At 34.4% G+C, this 22,443-nt stretch overlaps 1 protein-coding gene across 2 annotated transcripts in view; it reads left to right on the top strand.

Annotated features, from left to right (window-relative positions):
• Window positions 1-22,443, top strand: part of VPS50 (VPS50 subunit of EARP/GARPII complex) — a 105,745-nt gene that overhangs the window by 5,610 nt on the left and 77,692 nt on the right. Inside the window, exons 2-9 of one of the 2 annotated variants that reach the window (XM_010979671.3) lie at window positions 1,887-1,955; window positions 15,773-15,895; window positions 16,988-17,059; window positions 19,167-19,220; window positions 20,026-20,096; window positions 20,861-20,978; window positions 21,060-21,095; window positions 22,238-22,320. In XM_010979671.3, the coding sequence (XP_010977973.2) occupies window positions 1,887-1,955; window positions 15,773-15,895; window positions 16,988-17,059; window positions 19,167-19,220; window positions 20,026-20,096; window positions 20,861-20,978; window positions 21,060-21,095; window positions 22,238-22,320 (626 nt within the window). Of the gene's footprint in view, window positions 1-1,886; window positions 1,956-15,772; window positions 15,896-16,987; window positions 17,060-19,166; window positions 19,221-20,025; window positions 20,097-20,860; window positions 20,979-21,059; window positions 21,096-22,237; window positions 22,321-22,443 lie in introns of those variants that run through there. The other variant, XM_031454902.2, reaches the window with a different exon arrangement.

The following is a 22,443-nucleotide window of genomic DNA, read 5'->3' as shown; positions in this document are numbered from 1 at the left end:
CAGTTACCTGGGTTGCTTGTTGAACTGCAATTTCTGGTTCTAATTCTGAAATACTTTTTTATTAGGTCTGTGTTGGGACCTAGGAATTGTATGTTTGAGAACTTCCCTGGGTGATGTTGATGGAGATGATCCATGGGCAATACTGAGAGATAGTGTGTTGGTTTGAAACATAGGGATTTAGGAAAACTTCAGAGAGGAGTTGTGAAAGTGGGGAATTGGTTTGGTTTCTTTAGAGGGTGTGTGTGTGTGTGTGTGTGTGTGTGTGTGTGTGTGTGTGTGTTGCAGGAAAACACATGTGGCGCGTGAGAAGGGCTGTGTCCTAGGCTTCGGCTGAGCCCCTGGGACGTACCCTGCCAAGTGTGGGTCCTTGGCTTCACGCAGGAAAGAATTCAAGAGCGAGCCACAGTTGAGTGAGTGAAAGATTTGTTCAGAGGGATACATTGAAAGGCAAGAGAAAGGCCATGAGGTGTGGGGGTTCGGTGCTCAGATTAAAAGTAGGTACACATTCCATAGACAGAATGCGGACTGTCTCCAAAGAGGGAGAGGAGGGTGGCCGCGAAGGCACCGTGTTGCTAGTTTTTATGGGCTTGGTGGCTTCATATGCTAATAAGTGGAAGGACCAGTCTAAGTAGCCTGGAGAAGGGACTGGGATTCCCAGGAAGTTGGCCATTTCCCACTCTGACCTTTTGTGGCTAGCCCTGGGACTGCCATGGTGCCTGTGGGCGTTTTATTCACCCTGTTAATGTATTATAATGAGCGTATAATGAAGCTCAAGATCTACTAGAAGTTAAGTCTCTTATAATCCTGAGCCTCAAGGCCTACTGGGGGTTGAATCTTTCACCATTTTGATGTTAATTGCTGTAGCATTCCTTGAATGGTTGTGCCCTGCCCCCTTCCATCCTGTCTCAGTATTCTGGAAGTAATGGCACACTTGGGGGTGAGGCAGAACACTATGTCATAAAAAATCGTAGATTTGACCGGTGATGATAAGATAAAATACACACCTCCTTAATTTAAAAATAAGCAAGTTCTACTCTAAGTCTCAAATAATCAACCTAAATGTACCACGTATTTGGGTTACAAAGGACACCAAAGGGCCAATATAGTGTTTCTAAAGGGCAAAAACTTGACAGTATAAATCTCTCAAGTTCATATACCAGCTAATTTTGTTTACAGGCTAATATTACAAGGACTTCAGGTGTCTGCTTTGAATAGCCTGTTTTTAAAAGGAAGCTTTTAAAGAAAACTTAAATTGCTAACTTCTATCCGTCTTGATAACTTTCCCCGATACAAATAAGACCTTTAGAATCCCTCATTTGGAGTGAGTAAACCAAAGAGCTAAAGAACAGGTAGAAAGCAGTGAGATGTGAGATTTAAGTCTCAATTATGTAGTATAAATTGGGTACATTGGTGAGAAATGATAAGGTAAAATCTAGGGATTACTTACGTATTAATTAAGCAATTATCATTATTTAAAAATCTTTGGTTAGCTCAGTCAGGTCGTATATTATATCTGTGGATCATAATGCTTGGACCTTTTTACCACATTAATTTGGTAATGATTAGTTCATAGGTGCTCTTATAAAATGCTCTTTGTCACCCAAGTTTCTTTTGTTTTTTTTTAAATCATGGTTAAGTTCAATCATTAGTTATGAAGGTCCCATATAGTAATTTTATTTTAAATTCCCATAAGTACATCTTTACTTGATTTAATGGTAATATTATATATATTGTGACAATTATTTTTATATATATGTTCTATGTATTTTAAAGAAGGAAAATTTCTGTTTGTTTAAAGTGGTGATTTCTACGTCAGTACATATGTTCTATTATGTTACAATTCTGCAGCGCAATTAAAACTCTTTTCATCTTATTTTTTTTTTAAGGGTCTGAAAAGCCCTCCTGAGAGCCTCAGTGATCTTGGTGCCATTGAGAGTCTCCGGGTCCCTGGAAAGGTATTGATCTATATGAGTGAGCGTGACTTTTAACTTCCTTAAGAAAATGTTATTGCCTTTGGATGCTATTGATTCACAGAAGCTTTTCCTTCCCACAGGCAGATAGTTGTTATGATAAGCTAGGTAAAGTTTTATAATGCAGTAAGCTTGGGGCTTGTTTTTGCTTTCATTACTCATTGGGATGCAGTATGATTCATTATAATGAAGCAGAAAACGCGAAATTAATAAATTTAGAGTTTATTATTGTACCAAATTCTTCAACAGAAAGCAGTTATATATATAGAGGAACCTTATTGATTCATCTCCTGTAATTCAGATAAATAAAATGAAATGATTTACTTTTTATGCTGTAACACTGAGGCAAAAATCATAGTAAATTATGTTTTTGTTATGGAGCAGAGATTTTTGAATAAATAGCTAAAGCATAGTTTACACTAAATTGTAGATATCTTGGATTTTAATCCCCTGATATTCATGTGAACTTTGCAGTCTACAAATTTAATAGGTGTTATTTGAAAGCTAGCTGGCTTCCCCTCAGGAGAAATATTAACCATTGTTAAATAAATAAATCCCTGCTGTTTCTCCCTCTGGGGCATTTCCTCTTGGAGCTGCCTCCCTGAATAGCAGCGCCATCATACATCAAAGCCTGTTTTGAATGTCTGCTCTTGTGATTTTCAATTTGAAGATCATATTTGAAACTACTGTTTGTTTTCTGTGTCCGGCATCTTAATCCATAGGGCTTGTTTCTCTTGATCAGCAAAGATTAGGCCTCTCATCACACCTCAGTGTTGGCTGTTTGGAGAATGATTTCCCACCTTTCTGAGGTGCCTTACCCCCTAAGGTGAATTTTGTATTTACTGCTTAGCTTTTATTTTAAGTCATATCCAAATACGATAAAATTCTACCCAACCCTTTTGCATGCAATAGCTCAGACAAAAACCTTAAAGAGGCATTTTGAATAGTTTTATATGTTACAATGACTACTGGATGTGATAAAATTGGGAACTGAGAGAGAACCATAAATCCTAACTGATACATTATTTTCTTTACTTCTTTGACTTAAGAAAAGATAATCAGGCATTATGAACATGCCTTGAATTAGATTGCATTAGCTGTTTCAGAACCAGAGTAAAATTGGTGAGTCTCTTTTAAAACTACATGAATGCATTACTTAAGAACTTTCTATTGTCTCTAAACCATGAGCCTGTAATGTTTTTCCAGTAGTTGTAGGAGGTGAATTTATAATGATCTCATTACAGTCTTACTGCCTTCTCACTCTCTCCTCATCAGTGATCAGCGGTGTCTACTTTTGAGATGATGGGCTCTAGGTAGAGAGGCCAATTTGAAATCACAAGGTCAGCAGATGTAAATATTTTCGGGTGATGATTAAGCCTGGGGCCGTGGTCTGATTGACACACACTAAGAAGCTAATTTAGTTAAATTGGGAAACATTTAAGGGTAAAATCACTTTCAATGCTCTCAGCTTAAACAGCCTTGCTCTGAGAGAACCTTACAGGCTTCTTGTGCTGTTCCCTCGGTGCTCGCTCTTGAAACCACACAGGCGTGGCGGGGCTGAGCTACTATGGATGGGTTTGAGGATTGAAGAGTTGCTGGGTTCAGAGAGTGGTAAAGCTCCAGTCGGTAGACTGAGTTTGATGTGGGTGAAGTTTGCAGTCAGTACTGAAATTAAGGGTTAAGAAGTCTCCTTTTCAGAAGTTCCGTATACAGCACAGCTAAGTATATTATGCTGAAATATAATGCTGTTTCACAACTTAGATGTTACTTTGTAGTTAGGTAGTACATATAAATTTAATTTTCCCTAATTTTTTTTATTATTCCCCAGAACTTTTTCAACTTACAATTAGAAGGGTGTACTCTTTGACCAACATCTCATAATTTTTCCCACCCCCAGCCTCTGGTAGCCACCATTCTGGTCGCTGTTTCTGTGAGTTTGGCTTTTTTAGATTACACATTTTAGTGATATCATACAGTATTTGTCTTTGCCTGGCTTATTTCATTTAGCATAAATCCCTCAGGGTTCATCTGTGTTATCATACATGGCAAGATTTGCTTCTTTCTCATGGCTGAATTATATTCCATTATGTGTATGTGTGTGTATTTATATTTATGTATCTGTATATCTGTATCTCTCACATCTTTATCTGTTCATCTGTTGACTGACACTTAGGTTGTTTCCATGTCTTGGCTATTGTGAATAGTGCTGCGATGAACATGGGAGTGCTGACATCTCTTTGAGAGTCTTTTTTTCATTTCTTTCGGGTGTATACCCAGAAGTCAGATTGCTGGATTATATGGTATTTGTATTTTTAATTTTTTGAGGAACCTCCATGCTGTTTTCCATAGTAGCTGCATCCATTTACATTCCCACCAATGGTACACAGAGATTCTCATTTCTTCACATCCTCTCCCACACTAGTATCTCATTGTGGTTTTGATTTGCATTTCCCTGATGATTAGTGATGTCAGTGTATGTTTTTACATGATTTATTTTTATACAATTGCTTTAAAATTAATGTTGCAGCTAGTTCTTATGACTTGAATTTTGATGGCCTCAGAATGATTTACTTAAGTTTTTCAAATTACTAAAAGCATTTCAACAAAATGTTAAATAGTAATTTGAAACTATTATTTTAAAATAACCATTTCCTCTAATAAATAAGTAGTGTGTACTATGAACAGAAAACATGGTAAACCAAAAAAAAAAAAATCTCAAAAATCATCAACATAGTCAAAGTTAACATTGCCTTCTAGCCTTTTTCCTTCACATAGTCAACAAATTTATACTGAGCATTGACCATGTGCTAGATATTCTTAAGGGTTTGGTAGTACAGCAGTGGAAAAGACAAAGGTCTTTTTCAAAAGACAAAACTCCTCTTGTCAGGGAGCTTACTTAGGTTCAGTGGAGGGAAGACAGACAGTAAACAAGGTGATTGCAAATTATGATGGCTACTATGAAGGAAATAGGGTGAAGAGATCAACTCTGTGGAGGTGGGGGTGGTTTTACATGGAGTAGTTCATGTTGGCTCCTCCCTTCTTTTTTTCTCTTATGAAAATGGTAGTATACTCTATGAATTATTTGAAAGCTCAGGTCTTAAACTGAGTAAGCTGTATTGCATAGATATACTTTGGTTGAGATAGATATTTTTTGAACTTGGTAATGATACCTGTGATGGCTATTATCAAAGAGACAACAAATAATAAATGTTGGTGAGGATATGGAGAAAAGGGAACTTTAGTACACTGTTGGTGGGAGTGTAAATTGTTGCAGCCCCTATGGAAAACAGTATGGAGACTTCTCAAAAAAATTGAAAATAGAACTACCAAATGATCCAGCAATTCCACTTATTGGTATTTATCTGAAGAAAATGAAAATACTACCTTGAAAAGATATGCACACTCCCATGTTCATTGCAGCATTATTTAGAATTGCCAAGACATGGAAACAACCTCAAGGTCTATTGAAGGATTTATGGATAAAGAAAATGTGATATAAATCTATATATGTGTATGTATTACATATGTATGTGTATGATATATTTAATATATATAGTGTAGTATACACACACGGTGGAATATTATTCAGCCACGAAAAAGGAAATCCTGCCATTTGTGCCAACATGGATAGACCTTGGTGATGTTATGCTAAGTGAAATAAGTCAGACAGAGAAAGACAAATGCCATATGACCTTTTATATGTGGAATCTGAAGGGAAAAAGCTCATATATACAGAGAACAGATTGGTAGTTGTTAAAGGTGGGGGTTTTGGGGGGCTGGGTGAAATGGAAAATGGGTGAAGGGAGTCAAAAGGTGCAGACTTCCAGTTATAGGTTAGTCATGGAGGTGTAGAGTACAGCAAGGTGACTCTAGTTAATAATACTGTATAGCATATTCAAAAGTTGCTAAGAGAGTAGATCTTAAAAGCTCTTATCGCAAGAGAAAAATTCTGTAACCATGTATGGTGATCATTGACTTAATGTGGTGATCATTTTGCAGTATATACAAATATCATTATTTTGTTGTACACTTGAAATTAATATAATGTTGTATGTCAGTTATACCTCAGTTGGAAAAAAAGGTTGGGTTCCTCTGATACTCTAGTGCAAGAAGTAAAAAACAAAAAAATCAATTTATACTGTTTAAGTAGTCAATATAAATACTTGTATGGAGAAGCTTCATGTAATGTAATAGCTCTACCCCACTCAAGTATAGGTAGAACATTAAAAAAAAAGATATCTTTCATCTTCAAGTATGGGCCCATTTGGGCCCATTCTTTTTCCTTTTCTTGTCATCATGTCTTTTAAAGTTAGAACAAGGAATTGAGATTTCATTGAGTTTTCAAGAAAGAAAGTTTAGCTTGGGTGTGTTACGTTAAAGAGTCTTGTACAAAGGATAAGTAGGAAGAAAATATTAGGATGAATCATATGAAATGGCTATTTGTTGGGATTAAAAATGGTCTAATATTGGCAAATTTCATATGGTTCACTCATTAGAAAAAGGAGGGTAGTTAAGGAGAACTAAAGAAGGCCAGTAGGTGTGCTTGATAATCCAGAAAGTACTATTGATTTGTTTTTGTGTTTTTGTTTTTTTTTTTTTGAGAACTAAATAAATTCTGAGTGGGAAGAAACCTTAGAAATCATCTGGTACAATTCTGCATTTTATAGTCAAGGTGACCCTGTATCCCATTTTAAGAGGAGATGTGAGTCAAATAAAATAATCCATATACTGGAAATTTGGAATTTTGATGGACAAAATAGTATAGACAGTAAAAAAAAAAAAAAAAAGTTTCTTTTCAGAACTTGGTATAGGAAAGGAAACTGAGCAGATTAAGAAAATCTTAGTTTAAATAGTTCAGAACCAAGGTCAGTGGTGCCCAGACTTTGCTGGTAATTAGAATTAACCAGTATCGAGGCCACACCCCATTCCAATTAAATCACGGTGTGTTGGGTGGAGCCAAGTGTCGGTAGAGTTTAAAGATCCCCAGCTGATTCCCGTGTGGAGTCAAGTTTGAGAACTATTGGCCAAGCTGCGTACCTGGTGAGAAGAATGGAGAAAGGAAATACAGGAACTGTTCTAGATAAGAGTTTGGAAGTTTTACTGACAATTTTTGTGGTAAAAAGTGGAATGAAGAGTTAGTGATGATCTAAAATTTCATTCCTGGGAAATGAATTCTTTTTTTTTTCAAATTATTGGGATTTTCATGCAGAGGTAAGGATATAAGAAATTAATCTATATAGTATTTACTGACTAAATTTGTTATCCATTTAAGGAAATTTATACTGTTTGAATTATGTGAAAGGTTTTTACTTAGTTTAATTGGTTACAAGAAATCTGAAGAATTAAGACCAAAATTTTTTATAATATGTAATAATTGCAGTGGCCACATGGTGAGTAGTTATAAAACTTACTAGGACTGTGGTTGAGAGTATTTGTTGAATCTTCATTAAAAAAATATCAGTATTCAGAACCTTATGAATATGCATCTAGACCTTAAGTAAACTTCCCATAGTGCTTCCATAATGTTTACATATCATAAACCTGAGAAAGAAGACTAATATGAATATTGTTTTATTAATTTTTAAGGAAATATTTCCTCCCTATATTGTTCTGTAAAGCTAAAGAGTTTTTGTTGTTTTTAAGGCCTTGATTTTACTAACACATAAATTAGTAGCTCAGCTGTGTTTACTCTTACATGATTGATTTAGTTATGCCTTTGAGTTTTTTTCACTAAAGAAAAATACAGGGAGAGGAGACAAAAGAAATCTGCTGCAGTCAAAACCTGAAAATGTATTTGTCTAAATATAAGAAAATATTTTTGTTTGCATACTTAATTTATTCCACAAATATTTACTGAGTAGCTGCCCTAGCATTTCTATTCCGTAACACTCTGGGACTTTGGGCAGAATGTTTTCTAGCATTTAGAATACTTCTGTGAAGTAAGATAAACGGCTTTGATTTGACTTCTTAGTATCCTTGAAAGGAATCCTAAAACCGCAGTAACTACAGAGCTTTATTTTTAGAACTTTACCAGGATAAGAGGGAAGGGCTGGACTAAGAGTCAAGAGGGCTAGGTTCGAAGTATTGACTTAAACATTCAGTTTATTAAGAAGTCCTTTTAATAGCTTTGTACTTCAGTTTGCTCATCTGTGAAAAGATGTGATTAGACTAGATGATATTTAAGAGCCCTTTTAGCTTGGGTATTTTATACTCTCTATATTGTAATATTTGTGGAGAGAGATGACATACAAAGACTGTACTGAGCAGTTTTTTAGAAGATGAGTACTTTGCTCTCTGTGTTACTGAAGTTTATGACTAGGAGACTTTTAGCTTTAGTGATTGGGATAAAAACTTTCAAATTAGGATCATGTTTCATTTAAGACAGGTGTCTTCTGCAGGTGGTACCAAGAGGGACTCTAACCATGAATCTGCAAAATCATTTAGAGTTTTTCTTAGGCATTCATGGCTAACAATATTTAACTGTTCTTTTTAACCATTAGTAAAATTATACTTCTCTTGGCTTCAGATGTTTTGAGATTATTAACCCTTGTTTCATAGCAAATCATAAAAGATCATTTATGCAGTGCATTTGGCAGTCATTTATTGAGCCAGGCAATTAAGGTGTTTTTTTTTGGAGGGGGGAGGGTATGGGGAGGTAATTAGGTTTATTATTTGTTTATTTCTTAATGGAGGAACTGGGGATTGACCTTCTAAGACCTCGTGCATGCTAGACACACACTCTAACACTGAGCTATACCTTCCCTCCAATTACTAAGTTCTGATAATGCAAAGTTGTACAAGACTGTTCCTCCCTCAACCTGAGTAGGAGAGACAAGCAAAAATAGGTAATTGCAGAGGAGTATGCAGAGATCTATACCAAGGTATATATAGTGTTAGCACAGCCAGGAGAGGAGATGGGTGGCTAGAGAAGTGAGTGTTGGGTCTTCTAGAATTGGTGATTAATTTGTTTTAAATTTAAGGATAGTTAGTGTAAAGGTGGATTTGAGTGGAAATCCTGGACTATGATTCTGATTAAGAAGGAGATAAGAATATGACATTTACGAAATGGAAAAGGGTTAAATTTGAGAGACATTTTAAAAGCAAGATTTCAGACTGCGGGTTTTATTGGATGTTGAAGGTGAAGGAATTGGAAAGACTGAGGTTATTAGACACTGGGATTGAAGGTGCTGTGATGCTTTTCTCAGAATAGGTAGTATTTCTTCTTTTGAGTAGAGGGTCTGCTGAGGTGTTTGAAAACTAAAAACCAAAAACCCCCTAAATTAAGACTTATGCACTGAATTTTTCTCTCTATACTTCAGTTTATGTGTCTTTTCTTTACCTTTAGCTGGACAGGCATGTGGCAAACAGCTTGATGTTTATGAATGAAGTTGAGAAGTTTTTAGAGATAGCTTTAAATATATATATATTTGATGTCTCCAGATCGATTATCTTTAATAGATAATAAATAAATTGCAGAAATAAATTGAGGAAAATACTTGTTAAAAATATCATAACTGTTAAATAAGAAAAGTAATAATATATTTGGCAGAGTATCAAATATCAGCATTTTGCTTTCTAATTTTGTGATTTTTAGTACATGTTTAATAATTCAGTACAGTTCTGTGAATAAAATCAGTTTTTCTTTAAGATCTGTTTCCTTAAAAATGTGTATATTTGGAATGCTGTTATTTTGAAGAAAGGATTAAAAGTACATTACTTTGATCACTTAATATGTTATAAAGCTGGATTAATTTATCAAATCTTCTATAAATTGTTTTCCTGAAACCTCCTTTCATATTGTAACCTCAGTAATATTCCACTAGATGGCACTGAAAGGCTGAAGAAAAACTGTAGACTTGAAAAACTATGTTTTATTTAAAACACAAACACAAACTGATGAACCTACTGCTTTGATGGATTATTGTTGTTTTACTGAGATTTTAAGAAAAATGTGCCATTTCCCCACTTAATCAGACATCTGGCAATTCATTATAGTTTTAGGTTATATGTGATCTTGAATCCAATTTCATTTGGAAACTGAAATCCTATTTTTGTTCAGTGAGTTATGATTTTTATAATACTGATTGAATATTGCAGACTTCCTGTTTTTGTTCTTTCTTAAAGCTTTGTATAGATTTTGATGGATAAACATTTTTTGCTCTCAATTAGAGCTCTAATGTGATGTATACTTCGGTGAGACCGTGATTTCTGGTTTTAGAATTTATTGTAACGGAATAGCTCTTTTTATGTTGACTGATGAAAAAATGCACATAGAAAAAGAGAAGCATTTGTCTTGGCAAACCCAAATTCATGCTTTATAAGAGCAAACTTTCTTCTTTTACTCCCTCCCTCACTCCCGCCACAATGCATTCTTCATTTATGCAGATATATGATGTGAACTGTGGTCTAATATAGATAACTACAGAAATGGAAGTTGATTTGAATTTCTTTTTTTTTATTCTATAATACATTTTTTGCAGGGTTTTGAAACCTGACGTGTCAAATGAAGATTTTTATATTTATCTTTTTGTTTGGGTAAAAACCTGCTACTGACAATTGTAAGCTTCTAGGCTGCTCTGTGGGTTTAAAAATTAGATTAAAATACTTTTCAAAATTTTAGAGACCTGTTTACAGCTTAACAGGTAAGGAGACCTGTAAAGTTGTCGTAACTAACTGTTCACACTTATAAAAGTGAATAGAATTGAAAGTCCTGAACTTGAGTTGATATTTTTAATTAGTGTGGTAATTTTGGATAATTTGAAAGTAGTCATTAAATGTAAAATTTGTAGTTTTTCTTTTCCCTCTTGAACTTGAATACATTCCCGTAAGAGAGGAACTCTTATGTGGGAAATTGCTTTGTAAAGTTATAGCCTGGTTCTTTAGAAACCATAAGTATATTGGAAATGTTTTATAACATCTTATGCTTGAGGGCTCCAGTTGTTTTATAGACTTGAATCCCCAGTTCTTATATGACCTTTTGTTGTTATGTTGACAGGAAAAATGGCTTGGCTAAAATCAAACATGTTCACTTTAATTTCTACTATGATTGTTTTTCTTTATTTTTCATAAAGTTACATTTGCTTTATGTATTTTTTATGTGTGTGTTCATGTAGCTTTATCTCAGATGATCAAAATAGAAAATATGCAATCTTACAGTGTTTTGTGACTGCTGGAAAAGACTGCCTCTAAAATATTGAATAACTTCTTCGTTATACACCACTTTCCTAGAATAACCCTGCTTGGTTTATTTTGTTAAGAAAATATTGAATATTTATGTTTACTTTTGGAATATAGCATCTGGCACAGTGATATGTGCTAAGATGCTTTATTTTTAGTGAAGGAAAAATATGGTTCCAGTATATATAAAAATATATTGGATTTTAAAAGCATCACAATTGTTGCATTTTATTACCTTTTGGTGTGCATGCTGTCTCCCCCTATGACATTTTTCTGCCCTGTGGGAAGCCATCCTATGCTGGTTAACCTGTTGTATGCATTCCCACTTCACTGTTTTTACTTTTGCTTTGCTTTATGTTTGTAGCCTTATTCCCCCCAGTTTGTAAAACTTGAAATTTTACCTTTCCTCGTATTCTCTAAATGCCACCTCTTCCATCAGATGTGAGCTCACTATCCTTTGATGCCCTTCATTTTGTGTGTGTTCCTTTGTGTTCTGCCTGGCATCATCATTGTTTATTCCTCTGACTCCCCCCCCCCCCCATTACTTAAGTAACTGTTTGAGGAAAGAGCTGTGTTTTACTCATCTTTGTTTCTGTGTGACTTAGTGTGGAGAATTTTTACCTGGTGGGAATTGAAAAAAATTGTTAAATTGAAATACATGACTTGACCAGGAAAGATAGGGTAATAGAGCTTTGCTAGTAGGCAGGTTACTTCCTCATGACAGGGAGAGAGGTTTAATTTGTTCTTTTTTGATGCTTGTACTTTTGTTTTTATCCCCTTTACAATTAAATTCATGACTGTAATTGTAGTTTTTCTCTAGCTTTAATTCCAGGGTGACATTGATGTACTTTATTTTAGATATAGTAGATTACATACCATTAGAAGGCAAGTTGTGGCATATTTGGTGGTCTGTAGTTGTTGACAAATCATTTTTGAATTTTCAAAGTTTACAGAGCATTTATACCACTTTTAAAGATAATATGTGTGTATTAGTTACTATGTAAAACAAACTTCACTATAAATTTTTTTTAATTTTATTGATAACATAATAGCAGTTTGTTAAGACTGAAATATTTTATTCCCAAACAATAGTTTAAGTATCTAATATTATTGTAACTTTAAAAAATATTACATATTTCAGTGTGGTATGAGGAGTTTCATTTGTTACTCTCTTCCCCTAATTTTACCTTTCAAATTTTTTGTAGGAAATCTTTTGTTCATTTTGTTTATGTAAAATTTTGTCTCATATATAGTGGGTCACAAAACTGGTTGTTTTTAGGTGACGAATTATGCTATTTTCAGATATCTCCAATCCTAGGGAACCAGTTATATAATGGCAAAATTATGGAGTAATGTGTTAAGAATATGCAGTCCAGCTGTTTGTTAATTTTTCTAATTTACATACATAAAATATCCCTAAAATCACCTAACATTTATTGTTACTTCTAGTTAGAAGAAAGAAATCCTTTCTTAAGAATTGGTGGAAGATTTTGACCATCAAAACAAGAACGTATTGTGTCTTCCTTTTGTTGTTGTTTTCCTTTTTTTTTGTACAGTTCACTGTTTAAATTAGTTTGATCAGTGATTTTTATCTACAGTGTGCCTTGGCACTTCGGAGCATAATGATGGAGAATAAGGAGAAACCTCAGTTCTCAAGAAGTGTGTAATCTGATCGAGCCAGCAGCACTAACAGCGATGAAACATTTAGAGAATGATTGGATAGGAGCAGAGTCTTATAGACAAGCAGCACAGTAGGATTAAAAGGGAAAACAGTGATCTGGATTCTAGGCAGAATGGAATTTGAGTTCAGATATGTATTTTCACACAGGAGCCACTAAGTTGTCTGTAAGGAGAGGGTATTTTAAAGGATATGGTTTTGGGCATTTGTTTTGGATTGAAATCTACTTTGCTATGTTTCTTTTTCTGCCTTTTCTTCGTTTTATCCCTCTCCTTAGTCCAGGTTACTTAGAGTGTCAAGTGTTAGATGCAACGTCTTTGGAATTGTATGCGTTTCTCTGCTCTCTGTGATAATTGCTGAGTTCTCTAGGAAGGAATGGCATTTGACCTTTTATATACATATACAGATTGTACTCTTTTTACAGATTCATCACATTTGTGAAATGTACACTTGTGAAATATTTATAAATGAAATCATGTTTTCCCTCTGACATTTTTAATAACTTTGGATATTTGTTTCTGTGTCATTTTGAGCATGTGTGTGTATGTGAGTGTCCTTTACAGGTGAAAAAAAAGCATGCATGAAGAGACTCAGTTGCCCAAGGTTGATAGCAGAGTTGCAGCTAAAACCTTTAGATCAATCAATTAGGTTGTGTAGAAAGAACCTCTGCATGGAGTTGTATGCCGTTGGCATTTATGCATTTGAGATGAAAATGTTCATTCGTTGCAGTCTGTTTGAATTTCTGGCTTGTTCCGTATCTGATGTTTTTCATTCTTAGCAATTTTTGTAATCTTCTTTTTTTTTTTTTTTTGAATAGTACCAAGTACATCTATGGTGCTGCGGAATTCCTAGGGAGGCAGCATTGCTATATCCCCACCTGGGTCTTATTCGTTCCCTTAGCTTGTAGCATCTGAAGCTGTGAACTTTTAGGGAGGGACATCGCCAGGAATTTCTGATCTCTTTTTCCATTTCGTGTCTCACTGTCAATTTAGATTTCCACTGGATGCAGGGAGGTTGCCTGTGGATAGGCTAACTAGTTGGGAATCCTTCCACGAGTTGTGTGGGTTTAGCCCAGGTCCGTTAAACCTCCTCAGCGCCGTTGTCCAAGGTGCTACACAGATTAGTGTGTTGTAGATAAATCCCCACCGGAATAGAGCTCCCACTGTTAAGATGCTGGATTTCTTGCTGTACTCAGAATATCTAATTGCATGCTAAATCAGTGATGGCTGTATCTTTAACATTTTTTTTTGTTTGTTTGTATATTTTATAAGTTGAGTTTTGGTACTGAAGAAGCTTTTTTTCCCCTGTACTTTTAGTTACACAGGTTTAGTTTTTATAGGACTTTGCCTTCTCTTTTCAATTTAATGGAATTTTAAATTTGAACAGTTAGCTATTCTCTTGAGTTTCAGATTTATTGCTGTAATATTTTCTTTCAGCTTGACTCTACTAAGAGGGGATAATTTTATAATTAATAATTTTATAAATTTAAAATATAAATTCAAGTCTAAAAGATATATAAACCAGGCTCTCTTTTTTGCGTGATTTTTGTTTTTCTTTTCTTTTTTAACATTTTTTATTGAGTTATAGTCATTTTACAATGTTGTGTCAAGTTCCAGTGTAGAGCACAATTTTTCTGTTATACGTGAACATACATACATTCATGTCATATTTTTTTTTTCACTGTGAGCTACCACAAGATCTTGTATATATTTCCCTGTGCTATACTGTATAATCTTGTTTATGTATTCTACATATACCTGTCAGTATCTACAAATTTTGAACTCCCGGTCTATCCTTTCCTACCTCACCCCGGCTCTTTTTTTAATCAATAAAAATTATACCCTGCAATAAAATAATTTTGAATATCTCTATTTGGAAAATATTATCCTCTAATTGACCCTATAATTTTTGTGTATTTAATTAATGGTGGTTTATTAAGAAGTTTTGGTAAGTATTATTTTGACTGTAAAATGCTTTTAAATGCTGGTTTCTTTTGTGTGCTTAAATGTATTTGAGATTAATTTGAATAAAATTGACTAAATTGTTATATGTCTATAATTATATGTTGATTGATTAGTGTGGCAGAGAGTGGGTATCTGAATTACTGAAATTTCCCGGTTAGCTGAAGGTTTATCCAGTTATGCACTGAAGCTGTGTGGGATAAGTATGCTGACATTAGGGGTAGGATTTTTGTTAAGCTCTTTTTTGTTGTGTAAATCCAGCAGAGCCCTATGCCGTATCATTAGAAAGAAAATATTTTCTCAAAGTCAGAGCTTTAGGTTCATAATCAGTTCGTTAATTGTAGTATCAGTACACCTTGAAGGAGGCTGCTTAGAATTACAGAGCTAAACTTGTAAACCTTTTCTGGACATAGAATTACAGAACTAATCTTGTGAACCTTTTCTGGAACCAAGTGTTTCTTAGCTAAGCAGTGAGATTTTCAGCAGAAGAAAGGATTTCTTGAATTTATATTTTAAATTTGTAAAATTATTAACTATAAACCTGAATTCCAATGCTGTTTGTGACCTGAAAGTCATTGAGATGTTGTTCCCTGCTTATCTGTGGTGAGACAGATTTTAGAATGTTGTTAAATGATGAAAATGTGTATATGTGTGGTATGTATGTATGATAGATATTAGGTACTCACTGTTTTTTTCCTTTTGTTTATACCTAAATTCTCTCAACTACTAGTTGGCACACAAGGAATTGAAAATAAAATCTGAATCCTCAAACTGGCTAGTTTTTTTTTCTCCAATAGATGGGTAGTTTTTAGTGTTTGGCTTTTTTCCTAATTTTTTGTGAACTCTAATGTTTTCTGTTAGTCTGTCTCCTTGGTCAGAATGTTTCCCAGGAGATTTGCAAGTGTTATGACAGATGATTATTTATTTCCATGCAGATAGAAATATAATAGCTACAGGTGCTATAACTGATTTTTTTTTCCATAAAGGAGGAATTCCGAGAACTTCGAGAACAGCCTAGTGACCCTCAAGCTGAACAAGAACTAATTAATAGTATCGAACAAGTGTATTTTTCTACGGACTCATTTGATATTGTTAAGTATGAGCTGGAGGTAAAAAAAAAAACAACCTTCATTAAAACCTATCTAAAGCCTGTTGTGTTCAGTGATTGAATTTGTGAATGAGCTATGAATGATTTTTAGGGTTTTTTTTTTTTAAATACCAGGACTGGTCTGTGATGAGCATATTGTGATTAAAAATAATCTCATCTTTCAACAATGCTGATAATTCATTTAAAGATGTAAAATTAAGTGCAGCTATAGACTATTGATCCAGGAAACATTTGTGTATTTTTGGTTTTTAACTGTTAGCATACCATATGTTAGTATGTTGCCTCTATCTTATTTTATATTGGTTAAATATATTTAGGAAAGCTCTGAGACTTTCAGTCATGAAAATTTATTTACATAATTGTTTAGTCGTGATAATTACCCCTGTGCCATAATGTTTAGAACAATGGTGTTTTAAGTTTACAGGAACTTAAAAAAAAAAAATTTACGGGAACTTCAAAAAAAGTCCAAATAGTAAAATTAAGATTTTAGATAAAGGCAATACCCAGCTCATTCTGAAGTTTCATTATGAGTTGACTGAGGCTTGAAGTCTAACCTGGCAGTTTCCTGTCTATACAATTGTATGCATTTTTGTTGGTTTCCCTTATTGTCCTCTGAAATATGTGTACTCTAGAATGTACTCCAACAACTGTCACTATTGCACTGTGGTGCTTAGTTACCATTCATATTATTTCAGAGGGGACATAAATTTTGAGTTCTGTCATAGGTAGGTAGGGATGTACTGGTGGCTGAGGTTAGGGACTTGCACTCATTCGGTTACAGGTTGTGGAGGCAGTGTTTCCCTGCTCAAGGTCCAGAAGTCCCAGGGGTGGCAGGGTTTCCTGGAGGTTAGAGGCTGCAGCAGTGGAGATAGGAGGGCTGGGTGAGGGATGGAACTTGAGCACCAGAAGGTTGGGTAACAGAGATACAGGCTTTTGTGACTGGAGTCTAGAGGGGAACTTGGGGAGGACAGGGGAAACGGGATGTGACACTGTTTTGTATGCACAGATTGTAGTACATAAGGGAGAGGTGTGAAGGTAAATGAAACCAAATTAAACTATTTTTCACCCTTCATTTATGGATTCTTTGTTTTAGAAGCTTCCTCCTGTTCTCAATTTGCAAGAGTTAGAGGAGTACAGAGATAAATTGAAACAACAGCAAGCTGCAGTGAGTAAAAAACATTTCTTTCTGACAACTGTAAATGAAACACAACAGAGAGGTGTAATGTTTGCAGATTTTATGGTTTAACTAATATATTAACATATTAAATATTATTTAACATGACTTTGACTCAAGTGATGTATTTATACATAGAAATTCATTGCCTATTCAGTTTCCCTTGTGTTACCTTGATAGATTTGCTTCTAGAATTGGAGTTCTTTCTCTGGAATACTAAACATAATCAAAGAATTTTGATTTTTTTTTCAGATTACTAGGAGTCCTTTGCATGACTTCTCTGCACAGTTTTTTTTTCAATTTTTTCAATTTCTTTTTTTCCAAATTTTATTAACTTAAAATTTTTTTTTCAGTTTTATTAGATAGAATTGTTACAGTTTGACTACACATATGCATTATATTGCATCCCTATCTATAGTTTTGTGGTGGAGTTTTTTTATCCAGAGTAAAGGCCCCCACTTCTAGTTGAAATTGGTCTAAAGGGAATACAGGGTTAAGATTCAGAAAGTCTGAATTGTAATCATTGTTAATTGTGTGATGTTGGGCAAGTCACTTAGCCTTGCTAAGTCCCTTTTTGTTTCATCCGTGAAGTAATGGATTAGGCATATATTTTCTCTAATGCTGTACAATTCTGTGATTTTGTATTTTCCTCGTGTTAGGCTGAATTCCTAAAAGAGCAATAGTAATAATTTAGCTATTTTTATTTAAAATACGATTTTTAATAATACATCTGACAAAGAAAGGAAGATGTACTTCTCTTTCTTTTGTATTATACCTGGAGGTCTTGGTGGGTGCTGGCATCTCCCTGGGGGCAGCAGCAGTGGTGTGGGAAGGGCACTTGAGCACTAGAGAGCTGTGTAGTAAAGCTATGCTGTGCTTTTGGAAACTTAGAATTCAGTGGATGGTGGCACCTTTTGCCTTCTCTTGGTTTCAGCATATTTAAATATGTCCTCCTCCTCCTCTGTACTTCATGTGGTGGCATTCTTTTGGGAACGAGCCCCACCACAAGGGCCATGTAGTATAGTGCCCTTTGGGATTTGATAAATCTGGGCTTGAATCCCGGCCTAGCAGCTTAATAACTGTATGAGCATGGGTGAGTTACTGTTACCTATTTTAAGATGACTCATCTGGAAAATGAGGAAGCAAGTAACTATTTCAATAGGTTATATAGGAAAAGCACACTGCCTGGCACAGTGCAGACTAACAATAACTACATTATCTATTTAAAAAAAAATAAGCCCAATTTGGTAAAATTACGTGGGGTTTCTGTCTGTACATTTATACAGATTCATATCTATCAAATCTATACTTATCTGCACAAATTCTGAGTGGATTAAAAAACCATGAAAGAGTTAATGCCATAGCTGAATGGGTGTGTAGTGTTTTCGTTCGTTCCCAGTTGACTGGGGAAAGGAGAGCAGACACTCACCAGATACCTTTGGTGTGCCGTGCTTTGTGCTAGATGTGGTCCTGCTTCAGTGTCCTCCTGCAGGGCCCCCTGAAATTGTGAAGTAAGAGCCTCATGTTCTAAACCATTATAATTCTAACTTGCAGACATTAACATTATTCATAGAGGTGACCAAGAAGGCTTTAGACATCTTCATAGCACTCCAAAAAAAAGGTGTTTCCAATTTTTCAGAAATGGAGGACCAAATTTTATTGTTTGTCTTCCTGTGTGGTACAAAGGATCTGAAGGGTACAAGGATGTTCTCCGTTTCCCAGACGTTGTTTCTGTAAATACAGTTGGTTAAACATTTATTTATCTCATCAAGTTTATCTTTTTAAAACAAATCCTGTGCCCTTAAAGATGGTTACACTTTTGTGTATGTTAATTAAATCTGATAATGATACTCATTATTAATGGTAATAATGACCATTTATTGAGCTTCTGTTAAGGACCAAGCACTGTGCTATATGCTCTACCTCTTTACTAATTTCATAGCCAGAGAAATACGTGTGGCCATAGCATGCCAATATCTGTTGTAGAAGTTATTGGGAAGACTTGTGGAATGTTCTGGAAAATTTTTAAATGTAAAATGTAATAGAAAGCATGAGGCTTTTTCTTTTATTTCCTGTGTTTGATTGCATGTTCTTGTAGGTCTCTAGAAAAGTAGCAGATTTAATCCTTGAAAAACAGCCTGCTTATGTAAAGGTAGGATAATATTTGTTATTTTTAATAGTAACATATTAAACATGTGTAAGTGACTTATATTTGAAATTTGAAATATTTTAATTTATTCTTTTGTCTGTAGTTTTATAGCAACATATTAACTCTATGTGGGTTGTGTCTGTATGTTTTTTCTCTCATTTGGGGGGGGAATATACCAAACCGAAGAATTGAAATAATTTTTATACCTGATTCTAAAGTAATCTATTTGGTTTTCCTAACTTCGGAAAGGCCATTGAAAATTGCTTTTATTTATTTTGTAACTCATAGCTCATCAATGACTGCTCAATCTTTCTTTAAAATATGATAAATATAGAACTGTCTAGCTGAATCTGCCTTTTCATTGGAAAATCAGAGACTTCAAAATCCACTGAAATATCTAACAATGATCAAATGAAGATATTCATTGTCACAGCGTCTTAGCAAACAGAAATCATATTTGTCATATCCTTGGTTACCTCGTGAAGGTCTATTGGGTAGAAACATTGAAATGGATGTATTAGTATTTGTTTACACCCATCTAAAAGAAGTTGGGTCTAGATTTTTTTCACAAGCAATACTGCCTGAATATTTTGTCACATGCTTTTATGAAAATCATTGAAAGTAGTTATTTAAAATAATTTTGTGAAAAATACACCAACAGTATTCAAGTTCAGGTATTCTTGTTGCTACTTTGTTTTCCAAGCAGTCTTTTCTTTGAAACCCACTAAAGTTTTTGTTAGAGAACTACACCAATAAGAAAGAAAAATAAAATGCTTCAAACAGTAACTTACACCGAATCTTTCCATAGGAACTTGAAAGAGTTACCTCATTACAGACGGGTCTTCAGTTAGCTGCCGTTATCTGCACAAACGGGAGGAGGTATTGCATTTGATGTTTTATTCTTTAAGCTGAATAACATTTGAGCAAAACTGGGAAATTATCATTGAATATTGATTTTTCTTTTATTATTATGGCTGTAGTTTCTACAATACCATTCATTGACTGAATTTATATTATGATCTAAAAACTGCCCTAAGAAGGTATGTGGGAAATGTCCGCAAATCTAGTTAGGGGATAAAAATAATACTGTTTTTTTGTATTGCATCAGTGCTTCTCAAACTGTGGTGAAGGACCTGTCTTTTTTTTTAAATCTCCAACTTGTTACAGACTATTATTTTTATAAAATGCAATAAAAAGAAATTACAAGGAAAGTGAATTTTTAAAAAACCAACCAAACACATACAAAACACAGTCTTGTATTTTTCATTATCAGACTCATCAAGCATAAAATTATCATGTTAACTTTTGCTCTGCGTGGTAAAAAACTTTTTTTGTTATTAAGTTCATCAAGCATAAAATTATCTTGTCAGCTTTTGCTTTACATGTTTTAAATGCTTATTGTCAATTTCTGTACTTTCTTGTGACGGACCACTAACAGTTTGAGGATTGGTACCAGTCTACCCACCTTGCTTCAGGTTATGCTGGTTTAGATTGAGCTGTTGAATAAATTTGTTAAATAGTGCTCATAATCCTTAATTTTAAGAGTAATTCAGGATAGTGTCTTATTAATTGCCTAATTGTTCTGGTTGGATAGTGTTCTTTTATATTAGAAAAATTTAACTGTTTATTGTTCACTTTTGCAGACATTTGAATATTGCAAAGGAAGGTTTTACTCAGGCTAGTTTAGGCCTTCTTGCCAATCAAAGGAAACGTCAGTTGCTGATTGGACTTCTGAAATCTCTGAGAACTATAAAAACATTGGTATATATGGGTTACTTTTTAAAAATTAAAGTTTAATTTTATGATTGAAGCAGATTTTACCTTTGATTTTTGTGTTTTCAGCAAAGAACAGATGTTCGCTTAAGTGAAATGCTGGAGGTAAGTTAACAAGGCTTGGAAATTTGGTGACCCTAATGATATTAAATGGAGAATTATTATGAAAAAAATTCAGATGTGCATTTTTCCCAAATCAGTGTATGGTACAAAGAACATTTTTACACATGTAAAGGAACTTGCTCTGGAGCATTTTTCTATTGACATATTTCATTGAGAAAAATTTCTTGGGGAAAGTGTTCAGTTTGTAGCAATGTGGGAAACTTCAGTATCTTTTGATTATATCTGCGCCCAAACAGCAATGAAATTATCTTTTGTATCTAACAAAGTAGTGATTTGAGGAATATGTCATATATTAGTTATGCTTGGTGTCTCATAGACAAGTTGACTTCCTGAGTGAGCCATCTGTTTTCTCTTTGATGCTTTCTTGGCATTCTTTACATACTTCTGTTATAAGATTCACCGAAGCCTAAGGTATTATGTGTGTTTCCCCATAATTCTGGAGCACCTTCGGGTAGGTACTTTGTCATCATCTCAGCATCTGTGGTTTGAATTGCCTTTGTTGAATTTAGATACAGACTTAAGGAACATTTTTTGATGGTTTTCTATATAATCACTCATTACTTCTAAACTATTACTGCTAAACTAGGATTTGAGAATTCCATATGGAAAATTCATTTGGCATCAAATTACTGTTTGGGTGATAAAAATATTGTGAGGCTATTAATGAATATTTCACTTTTCCCCAACTTATTTGTTTAAGAATATTTATGGATTTCTTGGTGGTAGAACTGTTGAATGTTGATTACAAGTAGAATGCATACTGTTTTGGAACATTTTATATAAACACAACTGGAAGAAGATAGCTTAACAGTTAGAGAACTCCTTCCCTCTGAAGCAGCTTACACGTTTAATAGGCTTTATCCACATGTTATGGTCTCAGAGGGCTATTACTGTGTATTTAAGAGAACAGAGTGTTTTTTTCTGTGCATACATTTTAGGCTGGGAGCTAGTTGCTTCGTTATATTTTATTTATCTTACTGTTGACATTATATTCCTCATTTGAGAGGAATTAAAATTTTCTGGTGCTGTAACTTTTGGATAGAGTATGAACAGAGATTTATCTTTCTCAGGGGCTTTAATAAAAATGTGTCCAGTTTAATGACTTCTGTCGTTGCTGTCTTAAGGAGGAAGACTACCCAGGAGCTATTCAGCTGTGCCTGGAATGTCAGAAAGCTGCCAGCACTTTTAAACATTACAGTTGTATAAGGTAAGGTCATGTACAACTTTTAAAGCAGACTCTTTTGTCAGTTTTTATATAGGAGTTGTGTAACGTACAATGTTAACAAACATTGCAAGTTAATGTTAAGTGCTGTGTTCTAGCTTGGCGTTC

The sequence above is a fragment of the Camelus dromedarius genome, chromosome 7 (assembly GCF_036321535.1).
Source record: "Camelus dromedarius isolate mCamDro1 chromosome 7, mCamDro1.pat, whole genome shotgun sequence".
In the NCBI taxonomy this organism is placed as follows: Eukaryota; Metazoa; Chordata; class Mammalia; order Artiodactyla; family Camelidae; genus Camelus; species Camelus dromedarius.
Note: the sequence above shows the minus strand (reverse complement) of the source record. Positions and strands in the feature narration are given on the sequence as shown.